Raw genomic sequence first — 19,942 nt, forward strand, 5'->3', positions numbered from 1 at the left:
AATTGCTAAATCCCATGAAATCTTATACGTCTAGTCTCTTATGTGAATGAGCTAAATAATAATATTTGATATTTTACGGTAATGTGTTAATTTCACACATAAGTCGCTCCTGAGTATAAGTTGCACCCCCGGTCAAACTATGAAAAAAACTGCAACTTATAGTCCGAAAAATGCGGTACTACATATTGCACACAGATCAAATAAAACAAAACAAAAAATATATACATCCATCCATCCATTTTCCTACCGCTTATTCCCTTTTGGATCGCGGGGGGTGCTGGTACCTATCTCAGCTATATACAATACAGGCCAACAGTTTGAACACAGCTTCTCATTTTTAATGCGTTTTCTTTATTTCCATGACTATTTACATTGTAGATTGTCACGAAAGGCATCAAATCTATGACATCTGTGAAGTGAAAACCATTTCAGGTAACTACCTCTTGAAGCTCATCGAGAGAATGCCAAGAGTGTGCAAAGAAACTAGAATATAAAACATGTTTTCAGTTATTGCACCTTTTTTTGTTAAGTACATAACTCCACGTGTGTTCATTCATAGTTTTGATGCCTTCAGTGACAAGCTACAATGTAAATAGTCATGAAAATAATGACATCGCATTGAATGAGAAGCTGTGTTCAAACTTTGGGCCTAAAGGCTGCACTTTGAACACCCTTGGTAAACTGTTATACCGGTATTCTATTTCTTCAATATGTGGACTAGTTAAGACAGAAAACAAAGAGATCCTGAATAAATTCAACCTAAATCGTAGTACAGTCCTCCTGTCTTCTTCTTTCTTTGTTTACCTGCAAGAGCAAGACCACGTCAAATTTGGATTCAAAAGTTACGTTTAGATGTTTGGTATCATTGTCTTTGACAATTCATTGAAGATATATGCATACAAATGTGTGTGTATGTATGTATGTGTGTGTGTCTGTATATATATATATATATATATATATATATATATACATATATACAGACACACATATATATATATATGTATGTGTGTGTGTGTGTGTGTATATATATATATAATATATATACACACATTTATATACATTTCTTAAATCAAAGACAATGAATATATATACATATACAATTTTATGTGTGTGTATATATATATTTATATATATATATATATACACACACACACACAGTACAGGCCAAAAGTTTGGACACACCTTCTCATTCAATACGTTTTTTTATTTTCACGACTATTTACATTCACAAAACTATGAATGAACACACGTGGAGTTATGTACTTAACAAAAAAAAAGATGAACTGAAAACATGTTTTATATTCTAGTTTCTTCAAAATAGCCACCCTTTGCTCTGACTACTGCTTTGCACACTCTTGGCATTCTCTCCATGAGCTTCAAGAAGTAGTCACCTGAAAGGGTTTTCACTTCACAGGTGTCATAGACATGATGCCTTCAGGGACAATCTGCAGTGTAAATATGTCATGAAAATAAAGAAAACGCATTGAAATGAGGTGTGTCCAAACTTTTGCCTGTATGTATATATATATATATATATATATATATATATATATATATATGTATGTATGTATATATATATATATATGTATGTATGTATATATATATATATATATATATATATATATATATATATATATATATATATATATATATATATATATATATATATATATACATATATTAGAAAAACAAACCGTTCTTCGTTTTTAAATTTTGTTTACTTTTAGTAACTAAAAAAAAAACGGTCGTTATCTGTAATTTTGTGGTGATTTCAAATAAAAAAGCAAATGCTACAAATTATATAATGATAGTATTGGGGCTGGACTACTCAGACTACAGCGCTACGTTTACTTGTGTGCAGTTAAGTGTAAGCCTGTTGAAGCAGGAAAACAAATTTAATTGAATAATTATTGGTAATCATGAACCCGGAATCCTGACAGTATTCCTTTACAAAACAGGAACTGATGAACAGAAGAAGCTTGTGATTGGTGGAGAAGCCTGCTTGTGGGGGGAGTACGTGGACGCCACCAACCTCACGCCCCGACTCTGGTAGGACATCCGATAATATCGTAATAAAGTAAAGCTAGACATCTTCAATATCAAAGAAGAGGTTTATTGCGACCTTAAAATATGAATACATGAGTTGGACATATTCCCATTCAAAAGCAATCCACTTTCATATTTTACATGATGATGAAATTTAAATAATTGATCACAAGACCCCACTGATTCTTTGCAGGCCTCGGGCCAGCGCTGTGGCCGAGCGTCTGTGGAGCGCCAAGACGGTGACGGACATCAGCGACGCCTACAGCCGACTGTCCTTGCACCGCTGTCGCATGGTCGAGTGAGTGGCAACCGACCGTGCATTCACCAAGTATGTGGAAATACTTTACATAGATTTTCTTATCATTCAAGGCGCGGTATTCCCGCCGAGCCGCTCTTTTCCAGCTACTGTCCTCACGAGTACAAGGGAATCTAAGGAGAAGAGGGAAATCAACTCAAACGTGAGAAATCAAATGTGAAGTCGAATCGCGATACTCAATGCACACATCACGTCTGATCAATGCACTCTTTTGTAATGTTTGTCAAACTGATTGTTGAATACAAATGTGGATGTTTGAGCGTGTTTATGTGCACTTTTTTAATCCATCTCACCATGAATAGTACCCTGATCAAGACTGTGGAAGTTTGTGGTCACGGCACACCAGACATGCGTTTTAGGAGTATGTTCTGGTCCTGTGGGTTCATGGCCTCGTAGGTGTCCAGTTCCAAGGAGAAGGTGGCCTTCCCTGAGGTCAGTGTCCGCAGGGCGGTGGAATAACCCTTGAGCGAGACATTTCAACACCGCATTAGCTGGAATAAATAGTGTGAGAAATTCACAATAACACATATTACCGTATTTTTCAGAGTATAAGTCGTTCCGGGGCAATTTTCCCTCAAATTTTTCATGTGTGTGAGCAAACACACCAACTCCCTGAGCATTCAGTGGAGCACATGTGAGCAACATCAGACCTGCACACTGTGGCCACACCAGCGTCACACCTGTCCCAAACCTGACATACCAATTTAAATGCCCATCCATCCATTTTTTACCGCTTATTCTGTTAGGGGTCGCGGGTGGCGCTGGTGCTTTTTATAAAAATAATTTTCTGATATAAGTGATCTTGCCCTCTTACAATGACAATAACAAAAAAACATGTTTTTCATGAACTATGTGCTAGTATTGTATGTCTGGCTGCGTGTCCTGCCTTTAAAAGAAATGTTACCCCTTTCAGAGATTACATTTAGTTCCTGTAACTTTGTCTGTAAAATACATCTTTTTATTAGCATTTATGAAATCTAGTGACAATATTTCATGAATAATATCCTTAGATTAACATTCTTAATAAATGGCAGTAAAATAAGCACACATCTGATTGAGGAGTCAGTGTTAAAACCTGCCATTTACACATTGTGTGGCCTAGTGCAGTGGTTCTCAAACGGGGGTACACGTACCCCTGGGGGTACTTGAAGGTATGCCAAGGGGTACGTGAGATTTTTTTTTTAAATATTCTAAAAATAACTATTCAAAAATCCTTTATAAATATCTATTGAATAATACTTCAACAAAATATGAATGTAAGATCATAAACTGTGGGAAAAAAAATACAACAATGCATAATGTTGACAGCAAGATTTTTTTTGTGGACATGTTCCATAAATATTGATGATAAAGATTTTTTTTTTTTTTGTGAAGAAATGTTTAGAATTACAATCCCCAAAGAGGGCACTTTAAGTTGATGATTACTTCTATGTGTAGAAATCTTTATTTATAATTGAATCACTTGTTTATTTTTCAACAGGTTTTTAGTTATTTTATCTTTTTTTCCAAATACTTCCAGAAAGACCACTACAAATGAGCAATATTTTGCACTCTTATACAATTTAATAGATCAAAAATAGAATAAAGTTTTTTTGTATTATTGCAGTGAACAGGTTCAAAGAACAACGAAATTTGAGAAACTGATGACATATTGCTGTATTTTTTCAACCAAAAATGCTTTGCGCTGATTAGGGGGTACTTGAATTAAAAAAATGTTCACAGGGGGTACAGCACTGAAAAAAGGTTGAGAACCACTGGCCTAGTGGTTAGAGTGTCCGCCCTCGGTAGGTCGTGAGTTCAAATCTCGGCCGAGTCATACCGAAGACTATAAAAATGGGACCCATTACCTCCCTGCTTGGCACTCCGCATCAAGGGTTGGAATTGGGGGTTAAATCACCATAAATGATTCCCGGTGCTGCGCCACTGGTCCCCTCACCTCCCAGGGGGTGATCAAGGGTGATGGGTCAAATGCAGAGAATAATTTCGCCACATCTAGTATGTGTGTGACAATCATTGGTACTTTAACTTTAACTTAGGGTTGTCTGACTTTTTGTGTGGTCATAAACGCAACACTGGCTAAGTGCCATGAGTGCTTGTGTTGGTGCAGGTGAGAGAGCGAGCGGCTTCTGTTGAAACGACGGATGACAAAGTTGGTTTAAGCCTGGTTTGTATGGCAGAAAATTACCAGTTTTTATAGATAAACGTTTTTTTTTACTCATGTTTTTGGTGTGGTTACAAACAGTTTTGCTCAATAAAGTGATTGATGGAATTCCTGTCCGTAAAGTGTCTCGACAGACGATAATTGAACTGTGTTGACAAAGATTGTTTTATTCATCACGGCCACTCTTGTTGTCACTTGTCACTCAAAGAGTTGCATTGCAAAATCCTACAGAATAAATTGTAATGTGTGTAATTTGTTTAAAGTTCGGATGGGATTTTTTATTTTCTGCTTGGCATTAATTTGCTGTGCACTGAGGACGCGTGAGCAGTGCGAAATTGCGCAGGCGCACACCTTAGAGGGAACGTTGCTCTGGAGTATAAGTCGCACCGGCCGAAAATGCACAATAAAGAAGGAAAAAAACCTATGTCGCACTTTTGGGGGAAATTTATTTGATAAAACCCAACACCAAGAATAGACATTTGAAAGGCAATTTAAAATTAATAAAGAATGGTGAACAACAGGCTGAATAAGTGTACGTTATATGAGGCATAAATAAGCAACTGAGAAGGTGCCTGGTATGTTAACGTAACATATTATGGTAAGAGTCATTCAAATAACTATAACATATAGAACATGCTATACGTTTACCAAACAATCTGTCACTCCCGATCGCTAAATCAAATCTTCTTATAATCCGAAAAATACGGTATATTGTTTGCTTTGTAAAATGTAACTGTGAGCAGGTTGCCAACAGCAAGATCCTCAACCCACGCATCATTTGTTCATTCATTTTTCAAAATGAAACCAAAACTAGACAATGGACAAAACAGATAACACAGTGGTTCTTAACCTGGGTTCGATCAAACCCTAGGGGTTCGGCGGAGCCTCCGCTATGGAGGTGAAGACACATCTGACTTATCATATAAATAAAAAGTTCTCCCTATCAGCGTATTATTGATACACCCAAACAATGTTCCCTCTGATTTTCTATCTGATTTGCAGGTTGTTTGATTGATCGATTTGAAACTTTTACTAGCAGATTGCAAAGGAAGAGAATACATAATATGAAACAGTACAGTTTACACAGTACAGTACACATTCCGTACAATTGACCACTAAATGGTAACACCCAAATAAGTTCAATCGGGGTCCACGTTAATCAATACATGGTAATGTGTGTAAGGTGTGTAATTTGTTGTGAGTTCATGCACTGTGTTGGTTTTGTTCTTTGAACAAAGTGATGTTCATGCATGTTTCATTATATGCACCAGTAAAAAAAACATATAGCTTTTTCTTTAATATGCAAAAAAAAATTAAAATGTAATTTTCACTAAAGAAGGGTTCGGTGAATGCGTATGAAACTGGTGGGGTTCAGTACCTCCAACAAGGTTAAGAACTACTGAAATAACGTATAAACTTATATTTGACATACAAAGTTTACCCGGAAGTATTTTTTTGTGGACTTGCAGGTAGAAAACATAGAAGAAGGCAGGAGGACCGAGGTTGTTTTAATCAAGTTGCAGTTATTGGATTTCTTTGTCTTTGCCCTAAATAAACATCAAACATGTTGTATAGCCACAAAACTGGATTATTACCTGATGAGTCAGGATTTTCTAATCTTGCTTTGTCCTTTAGTTCACGAAAGAGGCAGGACATGACCAATCGCAAACATGGACTTAAGACTGCTGACAGTTTGTCACTCAGGGAGAACCATCTTATGAATAATATGAAGATATAATACTTTCTAAAGGAAACATGGTTACAGGTAAAAAATGCAAGCAAGAAGACTTGAAAATCACACTCCAATAATATTTTACCCTGTACATCATTAATGAAAACGTACTGCAATACTACTCTATTTTTGTAGTGGTAATGGTGTAGTTTATTCTTTTAACTAGAGTGGTGTCAGGCAAATGTGGTAAAATCCAGGATTTTAAAATATAGTAACAATAGTAAGGTGTGCCAGTGGTAAAAAAGGAAAAATCACTGTTATTGCGGGTGCCCTGAGTGCAGTTATATAATCTTCCACAAGGTGGCAGCAGGTAGCTAAGGACTCTGTCAGTCAATATAATGACTGTATTTAAAATCACTAAAATGGTGTGACAAAAATGGATAAATATCCATCCATCCATTTTCTACTGCTTGTCCCGTTTGGAGTCGCGGGGGGTGCTGGAGCCTATCTCTGCTGCATTCGGGCGGAAGGCGGTGTACACCCTGGACAAGTCGCCACGTCATCACAGGGCCAACACAGATAGACAGACAACATTCACACACTAGGGACCATTTAGTGTTGCCAAGCAACCTATCTGAAAAGGGAAAAATTTAACTCCGACCTAGACATTTATTTGTATCTTTTCATGAGGAAGTGGCAGCAAAAAAAAAAAAAAGCCTGGCCGGTGGATATCGCAGACATGTCCACACAAACATGGATCTTCGGAAAATGAAGATTCTTGTTAAAAGTTAAAGTAACAATGATTGTCACACACACACACTAGCTGTGGCGAAATTATTCTCTGCATTTGACCCATCACCCTTGATCACCCCCTGGGAGGTGAGGGGAGCAGTGAGCAGCAGCGGTGGCCACGCCCGGGAATAATTGTACTGCTTGTTCTACATCAGCAATGTTTGGTTAGATCAGGGCTTCTCAAAGAAGATATTTCCCGCCCACTCTCCACTGTGACTATAAATAGAATAATTTTTCCAATAAAACTATACCTCTGCATAACATTAAAAGTTTATGGACATTAAAGGACACAACACACCGGTTTTTCCTCTGCTCCCACCGTGTTTACATTGAAGCCTTCATCATATTCTGGTACGACAAAAAGAGCATGTTGCCCGATGTCACAAGCGGCCCCCGCCCCACTATTTGAAAAGGACTAGGTTGGGTTAAAACAAAGACATCCCATAACTTCATGTCTTCTGTGTTTTCTCTCTACAAGCACTATTCCGTGTAAAAATCCATCCATCCATTTTCTATCGCTTGTCCCTTTTGTGGTCGGTGGCGCCTATCTCAGCTGCATTCGGGCGGAAGGCAGTGTACACCCTGGACAAGTCGCCACCCCATCGCAGGGCTCCGTGTAAAAATACTTCCAGGTAAACTTCACAAAAATTAAGTTATGCCTGTTATCTTTTTTGTCTATTTTTTAATTCTGCACATCCATCCATCCATCCATTTTCTAACGCTTATTCCCTTTCGGGGTCGCGGGGGGCGCTGGCGCCTATCTCAGCTACAATCGGGCGGAAGGCAGGGTACACCCTGGACAAGTCGCCACCTCATCGCAGGGCCATCACAGATAGACAGACAACATTCACACTCACATAATTCTGCACAAAATAGGAAAAACTACCGTGTTTTCCGGACGATAGGGCGCACCGGATTATGAGGCGAAATGCCGTTGAGCGGGTCGAGTCAGGTTTTTTTTTTTCATACACAAGGTGCACTGGATTATTGGGCGCATTAAAGGGGTCTTTTTATTTTTTTTTCTAAATCAAAAACACTTCCTTGTGGTCTACATAACATGTAATGGTGGTTCTTTAATCAAAATGTTGCCTAGGTTGTGTTTTACAGATCCTCTTCAAGTCGCTTTCTGACAGTCGCTTCAGGATGCGCCGTTTTTGTGGTCGGTCTTATTTACGTGCCTCCACTTCGACAACGTCTTCTACCCGTCATCTATGTTGTAGCGGAAAGTTGAAGAATTGTTAAAAGATGGAGCTAACTGTTCTAATGACATTCAGACTTTACTTCAATCAATAGAAAAGCGCTATACAAGTACAACCCATTAATCATTTATTTAATAACGGAGCAGCATCTTCTCATTCGTGGCTCACTAGTGCAACAACAACACAGGAAATGTGTACCGTGAAAAACAGTCTGACCGTAACGCTCTAATAACGAAAGTTCCGTGGGTGAGTTATGTGAACTCACTACACCGGTAGTTTTTAGCGCTTCTATAGCAAGATATAAGTTAGAACTTTACGCTACTTTATATTAGAAACGGCAACAACAGAGGATGAATGTCATATAACAACAAAAGAGTGAGAAATAAGAAGCTTATCGACTACGGCAGTGGTTCTAAATGGGGGTACGCGTACCCCTGGGGGTACTTGAAGGTATGCCAAGGGGTATGTGAGATTTTAAAAAAATATTCTAAAAATAGCAACCATTAAAAAATCCTTTATAAATATATTTATTGAATAATACTTCAAAATATGAATGTGAGTTCATAAACTTTGGGGAAAAAAATATACAACAATGCAATATTCAGTGTTGACAGCTACATTTTTTGTGGACATGTTCCATAAATATTGATGTTAAAGATTTCTTTTTTTGTGAAGAAAAGTTTAGAATCAATTTCATGAATCCAGATGGATCTCTATTACAATCCCCAAAGAGGGCACTTTAAGTTGATGATTACTTCTATGTGTAAAAATCTTTATTTATAATTGAATCACTTGTTTATTTTTCTACAAGTTTTTAGGTATTTTTATATCTTTTTTTCCAAATAGTTCAAGATAGACCACTACAAATGGAGCAATATTTTGCACTGTTATACAATTTAATAAATCAGAAACTGATGACATAGTGCTGTATTTTACTTCTTTATCTTTTTTTTTCAACCAAAAATGCTTTGCCCTGATTAGGGGGTACTTGAATTAAAAAAAATGTTCACAGGGGGTATATCACTGAAAAAAGGTTGAGAACCACTGGACTGCGGAATGGGTGCGGACTACAGTGGAGGACGTGCGCAAATTTTCAGGACTTATGCGGATCTCAAACACACATCAGAAGGTAAGAAAAGTTGGTTTTGCATAATATTGTGAAACAAAAACGTCATATAATATGTCTGCTAATGGATGCCATTTTGTGGTCCTTATACACACACGTCATAGTAATACTTGTATCTATCACTACAGTAGCCGTTATGGGACAACAACCCGTCAAACGGTGCGGCTTCAAACATTTTGACGGATTTTTGAGCGCCGTGTGTAATGTTCTTTATTTTCAATGGAACATTTAAAGTTTTGGTGTTGTTTACTGGCGTCGTATTGCAGTCTACACGTATCTTGTGTGACTACCATCTACTGGTCACACTTATCATTACACCATGTACCAAATAAAATTGCTTCGAGGTCGGTAAGCACAACCAGAATTATTCCGTACATTAGGTGCACCGGGTTGTTCTCCCCGTGAATGCGTGGGTTCCCTCAGGGTAGTACAGCTTCCTCCCGCCTCCAAAGACATGCACCTGGGGATAGGTTGATTGGCAAAACTAAATTGGCCCTAGTGTGTGAATGTGAGTGTGAATGTTGTCTGTCTATCTGTGTTGGCTCTGTGATGAGGTGGTGACTTGTCCAGGGTGCACCTCGCCTTCCGCCCCGAATGCAGCTGAGATAGGCTCCCAGCGACCCCAAAAGGGACAAGCGGTAGAAAATGGATGCATGGGTTTGAAAGGCACACTGTCGATTTTGTCAGGCTTGTCTCTGACAGTTTGGTCTTGTTTTAGTTTTTCCTCTGTGTATATCTTTGTTTCCTGTCAGCGCTTTTATTTTGGTCATTTCCTGCTTTTCTCCCTGAGCGCTGTTTCCCCTCAGATGCGGCTGACTGGAACCTGGCCACACCTGGTGTCAATCAGGCCGCTCTTATTTAAACCTGCTTTGTCCTCCAGTCAGTGCTGGATTATTGTCGTGTCGCTGTTTCCCCTCAGTTGTGGCTGACTGGCACCTGGCCACACCTGGTGTCAATCAGGCCACTCTTATTTAAACCTGCTTTGTCCTCCAGCCAGTGCTGGATTATTGTCGTGTCGATGTCACCACTACCAGTCAATGTCATTAATTATCATTGTAGCTGTGTCTACTTCTGTTCACTCTGCTCATGCCATAGTTCCTTCGTATCACAGTGTTTTTGTTCATAGCCAAGTTTGTTCTCCGCCTTGTGCGCGCCTTTTGTTAGTACCGTTTAGTTTGTTCTTGTTTTAGTGTTTAAAGTAAATCATGTTTTATTACTCAATGCCTGCAACCTTCTCTGCATCTTGGGGTTTGTCAACAACAAACAATGACAGATTTTTGAGAAAATTACAGGATTTTAAGTGCGTCTTATAGTCCGAAAACGACTTTATTTTATTCGTTTAGTGTTTGGAACTAATATTGAAAACAATCCAGTCTAAATCTACTCACCCTTGTCTCCGCCAACGGCACGTTGGCCAGCAGCACCTTGTCGTCATGACGACTCTGGACGTCCCGGACCGTCCCTCGTCTCTGGGCCAGGTCGCCCAGCACGGTGCCGAGGTGTTCCTCCCCTATTGTCACTTCCAGGGACATGACGGGCTCCAGCAGCTGCCCCCCGGCGAGCCTCAGGGCCTGCACAGAAGGACGGATGAAGCGAGAGCGGCCACGCTGGAGTTAGAGAAGATGCGGTTTGAACCGCCGCGCACCTTCAACATGCAGCGGCACACGCAGGCAGAGACCATGGCCAAGGACGTTCCTGGGTCTGTGTTGATGCTTTGGATTAGGGTGGACACGCCCTGTACAGGGCAGCCCAGCAGCGGACCTAGAAGAGGAACGCTGGCTTGAACTCTTGATTGTATCTTGAGATGCTCGCTCGCCCCAGGTCGGAAAGTTCACCTTGGAGATAGGAGCTGTGCACGCCGTTCTCCACCGCCTCTCGCACGTTTGCCGACAGAGTCTCGGCGACCTCTTCTGCAAACGCCACTTGAGGCGACTTGTCGTCCGGTTGGACAACCACCTCCACTGCCACCACGTGTCTCTTCTCGCCCACCGTGCGGTCCAGTGTGTCTACGTCACAAGCCCAGTTAGACACGTGATGAATGGAGGTGTAGGTAGGACCTGGGTGTGTGTATGTCGAGGCCAATCCGTGTTTCAATATAAAACTAAACTGGTTTTTTCAATATTTCTTTCCAGGCCCAAAATGAAGATAACTGATTACAAATACAAACCTCATTTTCAAATGAGTTGGGAAATTGTGTTAGATGTAAATATAAACGGAATACAATGATTTGCAAATTATTTTCAACCCATATTCAATTTAATGCACTACAAAGACAAGATATTTGATATTCTAACTCATGAACTTTTTTTTTTCTGCAAATAATAATTAACTTAGAATTTCATGGCTGCAACACGTGCCAAAGTAGTTGGGAAAGGGCATGTTCACCACTGTGTTACATCACCTTTTCTTTTAACACCACTCAAACATTTGGGAACTGAGGAAACTAATTGTTGAAGCTTTGAAAGTGGAATTTTTTCCCATACTTGTTTTATGTAGAGCTTCAGTTCAACAGTCCAGGGTCTCCGCTGTCGTATTTTACGCTTCATAATGCGCCGCACATTTTCGATGGGAGACAGGTCTGGACTGCAGATGGGCCAGGAAAGTACCCGCACTCTTTTTTTACGAAGCCACGCTGTCGTAACACGTGCTGAATGTGGCTTGGCATTGTCTTGGTGAAATAAGCAGGGGCGTCCATGAAAAAGACGGCGCTTTGATGGCAGCATACGTAGTTCCATAACCTGTATGTACCTTTCAGCATTAATGGTGCCTTCACAGATGTGTAAGTTACCCATGCCTTGGGCACTAATGCACCCCCATAGCATCACAGATGCTGGCTTTTGAACTTTGGGTAGATAATTCTGGATGGTTTGCTTTCCCTTTGGTCCGGATGACACGATGTCGAATATTTCCAAAAACAATTTGAAATGTGGACTCGTCAGACCACAGAACCCTTTTCCACTTTGCATCAGTCCATCTTAGATGATCTCGGGCCCAGTGAAGCTGGCAGCGTTTCTGGATGTTGTTGATAAATGGCTTTCGCTTTGCTTTAACTTGCATTTACAGATGTAGTGACAAACTGTATTTAGTGACAGTGGTTTTCTGAAGTGTTCCTGAGCCCATGTAGTGATATCCTTTTGAGATTGATGTCGGTTTTCAATACAGTGCCGTCTGAGGAATGGAAGGTCACGGTCATTTAATGTTGGTTTCCGGCCATGCCGCTTACGTGGAGTGATTTCTCCAGATTCTCTGAACATTTTGATGATATTATAGACTGTAGCTGTTGAAATCCCTAAATTTCTTGCAGTTGCACTTTGAGAAACGTTGTTCTAAAACTGTTTGACTATTTGCTCACGCAGTTGTGGACAAAGGGGTGTGCCTCGCCCCATCCTTTCTTGTGAAAGACTGAGCATTTTTTGGGAAGCTGTTTTTATACTCAATCATGGCACCCACCTGTTCACAATTAGCCTGCACACTTGTGGGATGTTCCAAATAAGTGTTTGATGAGCATTCCTCAACTTTATCAGTATTAATTGCCACCTTATCCAACTTCTTTGTCACGCGTTGCTGGCATCAAATTCAAAAGTTTATGATTATTTGCAAAAAAAAAAAAATGTTTATCAGTTTGAACATCAAATATGTCGTCTTTGTAGCATATTCAACTGAATATGGGTTGAAAATGATTTAAAAAAACAAGTTAAATGCCCGTTATCGGTCATGTCCATTTTCTTTACCATGAATTGATTAAAGTGGACCCCGACTTAAACAAGTTGAAGAACTTATTCGGGTGTTACCATTTAGTGCTCAATTGTACGGAATATGTACTGTACTTTACAATCTACTCATAAAAGTTTCAATCAATCATCCATCCATCCATTTTCTACCGCTTATTCCCTTCAATCAATTGTAATTGTGCACAAAATTGTTAGTTGGAAAAAACGATTTGTTATCCCTTTAAGCCTGAAAAAAAAAAAACTTAAAAAAAAAATTGATGTCCTATTTTTGTGTTGATTTTATATTGAAAAACGGATGTACACGTTGGTAGTACCTGCAGCAGAGGCCTGGTGGAGGATAGTCTCCCTGTACGCCACCTGGAGGGGGCCCAGGTGAGTCTCTATGCCGTATTCCCGCCGGATGCGATCGTGGATTATCTCGATGTGCAGCTCTCCCATCCCACACAAGATAGTCTGGGAACAGAATTGGGGGGCTTGTGGAATTAAGGTGACAAGGTGGCTGATCCAATCATGTGATGTACCTCTCCAGAATCCGGGTCAATCTTGACTTTCAGACTGGGGTCTTCCCTCTGGAGGTTGCTCAGTGCGTTTTCAAGGTCTAAAAAGAAAGAGCTTGAACTAGAGATGTCCGATAATGGCTTTTTTAAATTACCGATTCCGATATCAACCGATAATTCCACGACTGTATATATATCGTTAACACAATATTATGCCTAATTTTGTTGTGATGCCCCGCTGGATGCATTAAACAATGTAACAAGGTTTTCCAAAATAAATCAACTTAAGATATGGGAAAAAAATGCCAACATGGCCCTGCCATATTTATTATTGAAGTCACAAAGTGCATTATTTTTTTTAACATGCCTCAAAACAGCAGCTTGGAATTTGGGACATGCTCTCCCTGAGAGAACATGAGGAGGTTGAGGTTGGGGGGCTAGGGGGTGTATATTGTAGCATCCCGGAAGAGTTAGTGCTGCAAGGGTTTCTGGGTATTTGTTCTGTTGTGTTTATGTTGTGTTACGGTGCGGATGTTCTCCCGAAATGTGTTTGTCATTCTTTTTTGGTGTGGGTTCACAGTGTGGTGTAAATTTGTAACATTGTTAAAGTTGTTTATATGGCCACCCTCAGTGTGACCTGTATGGCTGTTGACCAAGTGTGCATTGCATTCACTTGTGTGTGTGAAAAGCCGTAGATATTATGTGACTGGGCCGGCACGCCCCAAATATTGTTGTCTGGGTCAGAATCGGGAGATATTCGGGAGGGGCATTGAAATTCGGGAGTCTCCCGGGAAATTCGGGAGGTTTGGCAAGTATGATCTCCCTACGTCCGTGTACCACTCCGTACAGCGGTGTTTTAAAAAGTCATTGTGGAGAGGCGGAGCTGACGGGCCGACAGCGGGGTAGGACAAAACGCGGTCCTACTCAAGATTGAGTGTGCGGTGGAGCAGAGAGGCGGGGCGCGCTTGGAGCGACGCTGCAGCAATCTGAGTCAGGTGCGTAAACCACACATCTGCTCTCAGTCCCTGCATCTTCTCCTGCAGTTTAAAAGGGGAGAAGGAGGAGCGTTTGGGGCAGAAGACGGAGGAGAAACTGCAACAGACAACGGCGACGAGAGAGACCAGCCCGCCAAGAAGACGCAGCCACCGGCCACCGAAAGGCGAGCCGAGACAAGCAGCAAAGGAGGTCGTGCTAGAAATTGTCGTGACCGACTGGGACCAAAGAAGTTTTGTTGAAATAATAAACGAGTGTCAAACCTGCTATGATGCGTCTTGTATAGATGGTCCATGCAACCCGCACAATGACGGCTGGAAACTTGTCACAGTCATATATTTTACTTTTTGAAACCGATACCGATAATATCCGATATTAAATTTTTAAAGCATTTATCGGCCGATAATGTCGGCAGTCTGATATTATCGGACATCTCTAGCTGGAACTGTAAGGGATGACTTCATGCTGAAGAACCTTCCGTAGCGACTGACCGGCCTGTTTGGACATGGTGGGCGGCTCAATGGTGCAGAAAAAGACCGGATCGGGGACCTCCACCCCTGAAAGGACCACGTCGGCTTGTTGGTTACGCCCCTTTCCCGACTTGCCCTCCTTCTGAGCCCTGCGGGTGGCGGCGGCGGCCGACGCTTTGGATGAGACGATGGTGTCTCCTGTTACCGTCTGCCAAGAACAAGAAGGTGTGAGAAAGAACAAAGATGGGGAAGGAGTGGCACGCACCTCCTTCAGTCCGACAGTCAGGGCGATGTTTCCCGCCGTCAAGGAGGGGATTTCCACGTGCTGGTCAGCGAACGGCACGAGAAGTCTACTCATCCTCTCGCTGGTGAGGAAAAAGCGGATTTAGCATGTTGACATTTCTGGCGTCTAAAATAAAACTCCCAGCAGGCGGTGGACATACGTGCTGTTCCTGTTGATGTTGTGGAGCGCCGTGTGGGCTTTTAGCGTACCCGAGTAGATGCGGAGGAAGACCAGGGGACCGCGCTGCTTGTCGTGGAGAACCTTAAAGGCCAGGGCGCACAAGTCGTCCTTGTACCAGCGCCTGCACAAGCACAAGGATGACCCATGAACGCTACGCCACCATTGATGGAACGTGCCGTTTGTTACAGCGCAGGACACTTTTTGAGCAAGCTGTTCCCCGAGAGGCATGAGTGAGTAGAGATCGACTGTTTACTGGCGCAATTATTTAACATTGTTGTATCTTTCGGCTTCTTTTCTTTCTTTTTTTTACGACAACATAACTACATCAGCAGATACAATATTTACACATTTGATATCAATATTTAAAACATAATCATTAGTCAAGTAGATAGTAAAAATCACTTCTCAAGCACCAGACATTTGTCCTACAAGGAAAAACAGTTCCATATTTTTAATTATTTTTTAAATTAATTTAAGAATAAAAAATACTTTCATTGTCAATATATCTCCCGAAATACGTTTCTCCTTCTAAAGCAGTGCTGGTCTCCTTTGCTTACCCGTCAAAACTTGACATTTTAGCCTTTTTCAGGTGCCATTTTGTTTGTTTTTGCTACTGCAGAAATAGAGTCACTTGACAAGCGTCCGTCTGCAACACTCGCACAGAGGTTCATGTTCTTTGATTATTTCAAATAACGCAACAGAGATGGATGGACAAAGAAAAGGTGTCCCAGGCAAAAAGCCAAACTTTGTGTAAATATCTTGACAAATAGGAGAGTACTATATAAATCAGGGCAGGGTGTCCATTTTGGCCCGAGACGTCACAAGTTTAATGAGGAATCTGGCCCACGGGGTGTCCCTAACTTAAGTTTACACATTTTTGCCGCCATCTTGTGAGCATTGTGAGTAATTCAGGTTAATGACCATAAATTGCACGTTGATTTGCACACAGCACAACATTTTTATATATGACTCAATCCAAACAACTCTCCGCAATCATGGCGCACATAAACTAATACAAAAAGTCAACACACATGATCATACATAACACAACCTGCTTACTGAATTTTGTGGAAACTATAAAAAATAAGTCTAGGACAACACATAATTCAAAATGACACACATATATATATATATATATATATATATATATACATACACACACACACACATAAATACATATATATATATATATATACACACATTTATAAATTTGTAGATATTTATAAATATATATATGTAGATATATATGTATATGTAGATATTTATGTATATATTTATAAATAATACATATGTACATGTATTGATTAACGTGGACCCCGACTTAAACAAGTTGACAAACTTATTCGGGTGTTACCATTTAGTGGTCAATTGTACGGAATATGTACTGTACTGTGCAATCTAAAAATAAAAGTATCAATCAATCAGATATTTATAAATATATGAATATGCATACAACACTATGTATATATATATATAACTATATATATGAAAATGTGCATATATGAATATTTTTGTATATATATGTATATATAGATAAATATATATTTATATTAAAATGTTTGTATATATGTATATATTTATGTACGTGTGTGTATATATTAAATATATATAAATATGTGTATATATATATATAAATGTGTATAAATATTTGAATATATATATATATGTATTTACATATATATATATACATACATTTTTATGTACATGTTTATATTTATACATACGTACAAATATGTATATCTTCATATATATATATATACATGCATAGACATATATATATATGTAATTATATATATATATACACATACATATATTTATATATATAAACATATATTTATATATATACGTAAACACACACACATATATATATATATATATATACACATAAACATATATTTATATATATACGTAAACACACACACATATATATATATATATATATACACATTTAGATATATATATATTTGTATGTATATATATATATATATATATATATATATATATACATATATACATATGTATATGTGTATATGTGTATAAATGTATATGCTATCACTAATAGTCAGTTTCCTTAAAAATAATGTTAAAAACACAACTTAAAACCTTGTCCAGCTGTTTACTGATGTTTAGATAACTTTTACTGCAATACAATATTGGCTACAAATATGGGTTATCCGCCTCCTTGACTACTAATAATCAGTATCGGCCCTGGAAAAAAAAACATATCGTTCGATATCTAGTAGTGAGGTATTGGAGCAAGTCGGGATATTCCACTCACACCAGGTCATGGGGCCGCTCGTCTGGGGCAGGCAGGAAGGCGGCGATGGCGTCCATGAGAGGCTGAACACCTCTATTGCGTAAAGAGCTGCCGCAGAGCACCGGGACTCCTTTACGTTCCAAAGTGATCCTTCTCAGGGCCTCTTGGAGCTGAGGACATATTCCACAACCTCGTTTGTATTTACCAAGACACAATGTGGCAGCCAACTCACTTTTATTGAAGGAACGGCATCAAAATTGTCACCGAAGTCCGTCAGCAGCACCTCCGCAAACTCATCATCCAAATCTGCAACCTGGAGTTGACAACTTTCAAATAAAAAGTGTCCGCAAGTAGTGTTAAAAATGTGTACCTGCCTGCTCGATTAAAGCGGTTCTGGCCTGGCAGACCTCCTGCACGAGCTCCGGGTCCTTCCACTCGCTGACAGGTTTGACCTCAAAAACGCGTCCGTTGTCCTCCCGCTCGTTCAGCTTCCACGTCAGCCTCTGATTGGTCAACAGGTCAACTACGCCGGAGAAATTCTTGCCTGTGCCGACTGGAATCTACAGAAGGAAACAAAAAAATTGCTGGATTCCATACGGTGGTGTCATTGTCAGTGGAACCTCGTTTTATCAACCTCTCTATTTGCAAACTTTTCGAGTTAAAAACATTTAGATTTAACCAAATATGTCTGTGTGTGCAAACGCTTCATTTCATTTTGTGTCCCAATGGCAGCCATTTTGTGCCTGCTGGTATTGAAGAGGTTGAGGTGGCTGGCTTCGTACAGCATCAAGTTTTTAATTGTGATGAGACCGAACTTTTCTGGAAAAATATCAAAACTACCTCTCGCTTAGAGGCTTCTTTTCCAAGAGAACCCACACGGCCCCTCCCCTGGCCCTCTCCCTTCTCGCCCTCTGTCTGCTCCTTTCTCTCTTGTGGGTTGTGACGTTAATTGAAGTACTTTTTAAAATGTTTGTTATTGTAGCATTATTGTTGTTAAAGGTAAGGATTTTTGTGATTTCTGACCGTTTGTGAGAGCACCTATTTTAACAAGCTAAAATGATGACGACGACAAACTAAACTGTCCTGTATGCGCTGCTTTGCTGTCCCATAGGTGCTCTCACAAACGATCAGAAATCACAAAAATCCTTACCTTTAACAACAATAATGCTACAATAACAAACATTTTAAGCAGCGCATACAGGACAGTTTAGTTTGTCGTCGTCGTCATTTTAGCTTGTTAAAAAATAGAATAATTTACTTTTTTAAATAATCCATCATATCCTTAAATTTGGTTGATATACAGTACTGTACAGCACTTTATATTGTGTTCAAAGTGGGATGTCCGATAATATTGGACTGCCGATACTATCGGCCAATAAATGCTTTAAAATGTAATATCGGAAATTATCGGTATCGGTTTCATAACTATCGGTTTCAAAAAGTAAATTTTATGACTTTTTAAAATCCCGCTGTGTACACGGACATAGGGAGAGATACAGAGTGGTAATAAACCTTAAAGGCACTTCTTTTGCGTGCCAGCCCAGTCACATAATACCTACGGCTTTTAAAACACAAACACACACCCACAAGTAAATGCAACGCATACTTGGTCAACAGCCATACAGGTCACACTGAGGGTGGCCGTATAAACAACTTTAACATTGTTACAAATATGCACCACACTGTGAACCCACACCAAACAAGAATGACAAACACATTTCGAGAGAACATCCACACCGTAACACAACAGAACAAATGCCCACAACCCCTTGCAGCACTAACTCTTCCGGGATGCTACAATATACACCCCCCGCTACCCCGTAACCCCCCCACCTTAACCTCCTCATGCTCTCTCAGGGAGAGCATGTCCCAAATTCCAAGCTGCTGTTTTGAGGCATGTAAAAAAAATGCACTTTGTGACTTCAATAATAAATATGGCAGTGCCATGTTGACATTTTTTTCCATAATTTGCGTTGATTTACTTTGAAAAACCTTGGTACATTGTTTGATGCATCCAGCGGGGCATCACAACAAAATCAGGCATAATGTGTTAATTCCACGATGTATATATTGGCATCGGTTGATATCGGTATCGGTAATTAAGAGTTGGACAATATCGGATATCTGTAAAAAAGCCATTATCGGACATCTCTAGTTCAAAGTGTACAAACCTTCACGAAAATATTGACTTTTGCCGAGACTGGAACCCATTTTTCATA

The 19,942-nt window shown here is 39.8% G+C and overlaps 2 protein-coding genes across 3 annotated transcripts in view; one reads left to right on the top strand and one right to left on the bottom strand.

Moving 5' to 3' along the window:
* hexb (hexosaminidase B (beta polypeptide)) overlaps positions 1-2,619 on the top strand; it is a 31,071-nt gene extending 28,452 nt beyond the window's left edge. For both annotated transcript variants that reach the window (XM_061908063.1, XM_061908062.1), the window contains exons 12-14: positions 1,959-2,049; positions 2,240-2,344; positions 2,416-2,619. In XM_061908063.1, the coding sequence (XP_061764047.1) occupies positions 1,959-2,049; positions 2,240-2,344; positions 2,416-2,479 (260 nt within the window). In that variant the 3' untranslated portion in view covers positions 2,480-2,619. The remainder of the gene's footprint in view (positions 1-1,958; positions 2,050-2,239; positions 2,345-2,415) is intronic.
* Positions 2,093-19,942, bottom strand: part of gfm2 (GTP dependent ribosome recycling factor mitochondrial 2) — a 27,742-nt gene continuing 9,892 nt past the window's right edge. Inside the window, exons 9-21 of the mRNA XM_061908061.1 lie at positions 18,098-18,283; positions 17,956-18,036; positions 17,745-17,893; positions 15,447-15,587; positions 15,269-15,368; positions 15,025-15,211; positions 13,565-13,641; positions 13,358-13,496; positions 11,148-11,318; positions 10,958-11,073; positions 10,701-10,883; positions 2,656-2,823; positions 2,093-2,475 (exon numbers count right to left, since the gene is read on the bottom strand). Coding sequence (XP_061764045.1) covers positions 2,695-2,823; positions 10,701-10,883; positions 10,958-11,073; positions 11,148-11,318; positions 13,358-13,496; positions 13,565-13,641; positions 15,025-15,211; positions 15,269-15,368; positions 15,447-15,587; positions 17,745-17,893; positions 17,956-18,036; positions 18,098-18,283 — 1,659 coding nt within the window. The 3' untranslated portion in view covers positions 2,093-2,475; positions 2,656-2,694. The remainder of the gene's footprint in view (positions 2,476-2,655; positions 2,824-10,700; positions 10,884-10,957; positions 11,074-11,147; positions 11,319-13,357; positions 13,497-13,564; positions 13,642-15,024; positions 15,212-15,268; positions 15,369-15,446; positions 15,588-17,744; positions 17,894-17,955; positions 18,037-18,097; positions 18,284-19,942) is intronic.

The sequence above is a fragment of the Nerophis ophidion genome, linkage group LG08, assembly GCF_033978795.1.
Source record: "Nerophis ophidion isolate RoL-2023_Sa linkage group LG08, RoL_Noph_v1.0, whole genome shotgun sequence".
Taxonomy (NCBI): domain Eukaryota; kingdom Metazoa; phylum Chordata; class Actinopteri; order Syngnathiformes; family Syngnathidae; genus Nerophis; species Nerophis ophidion.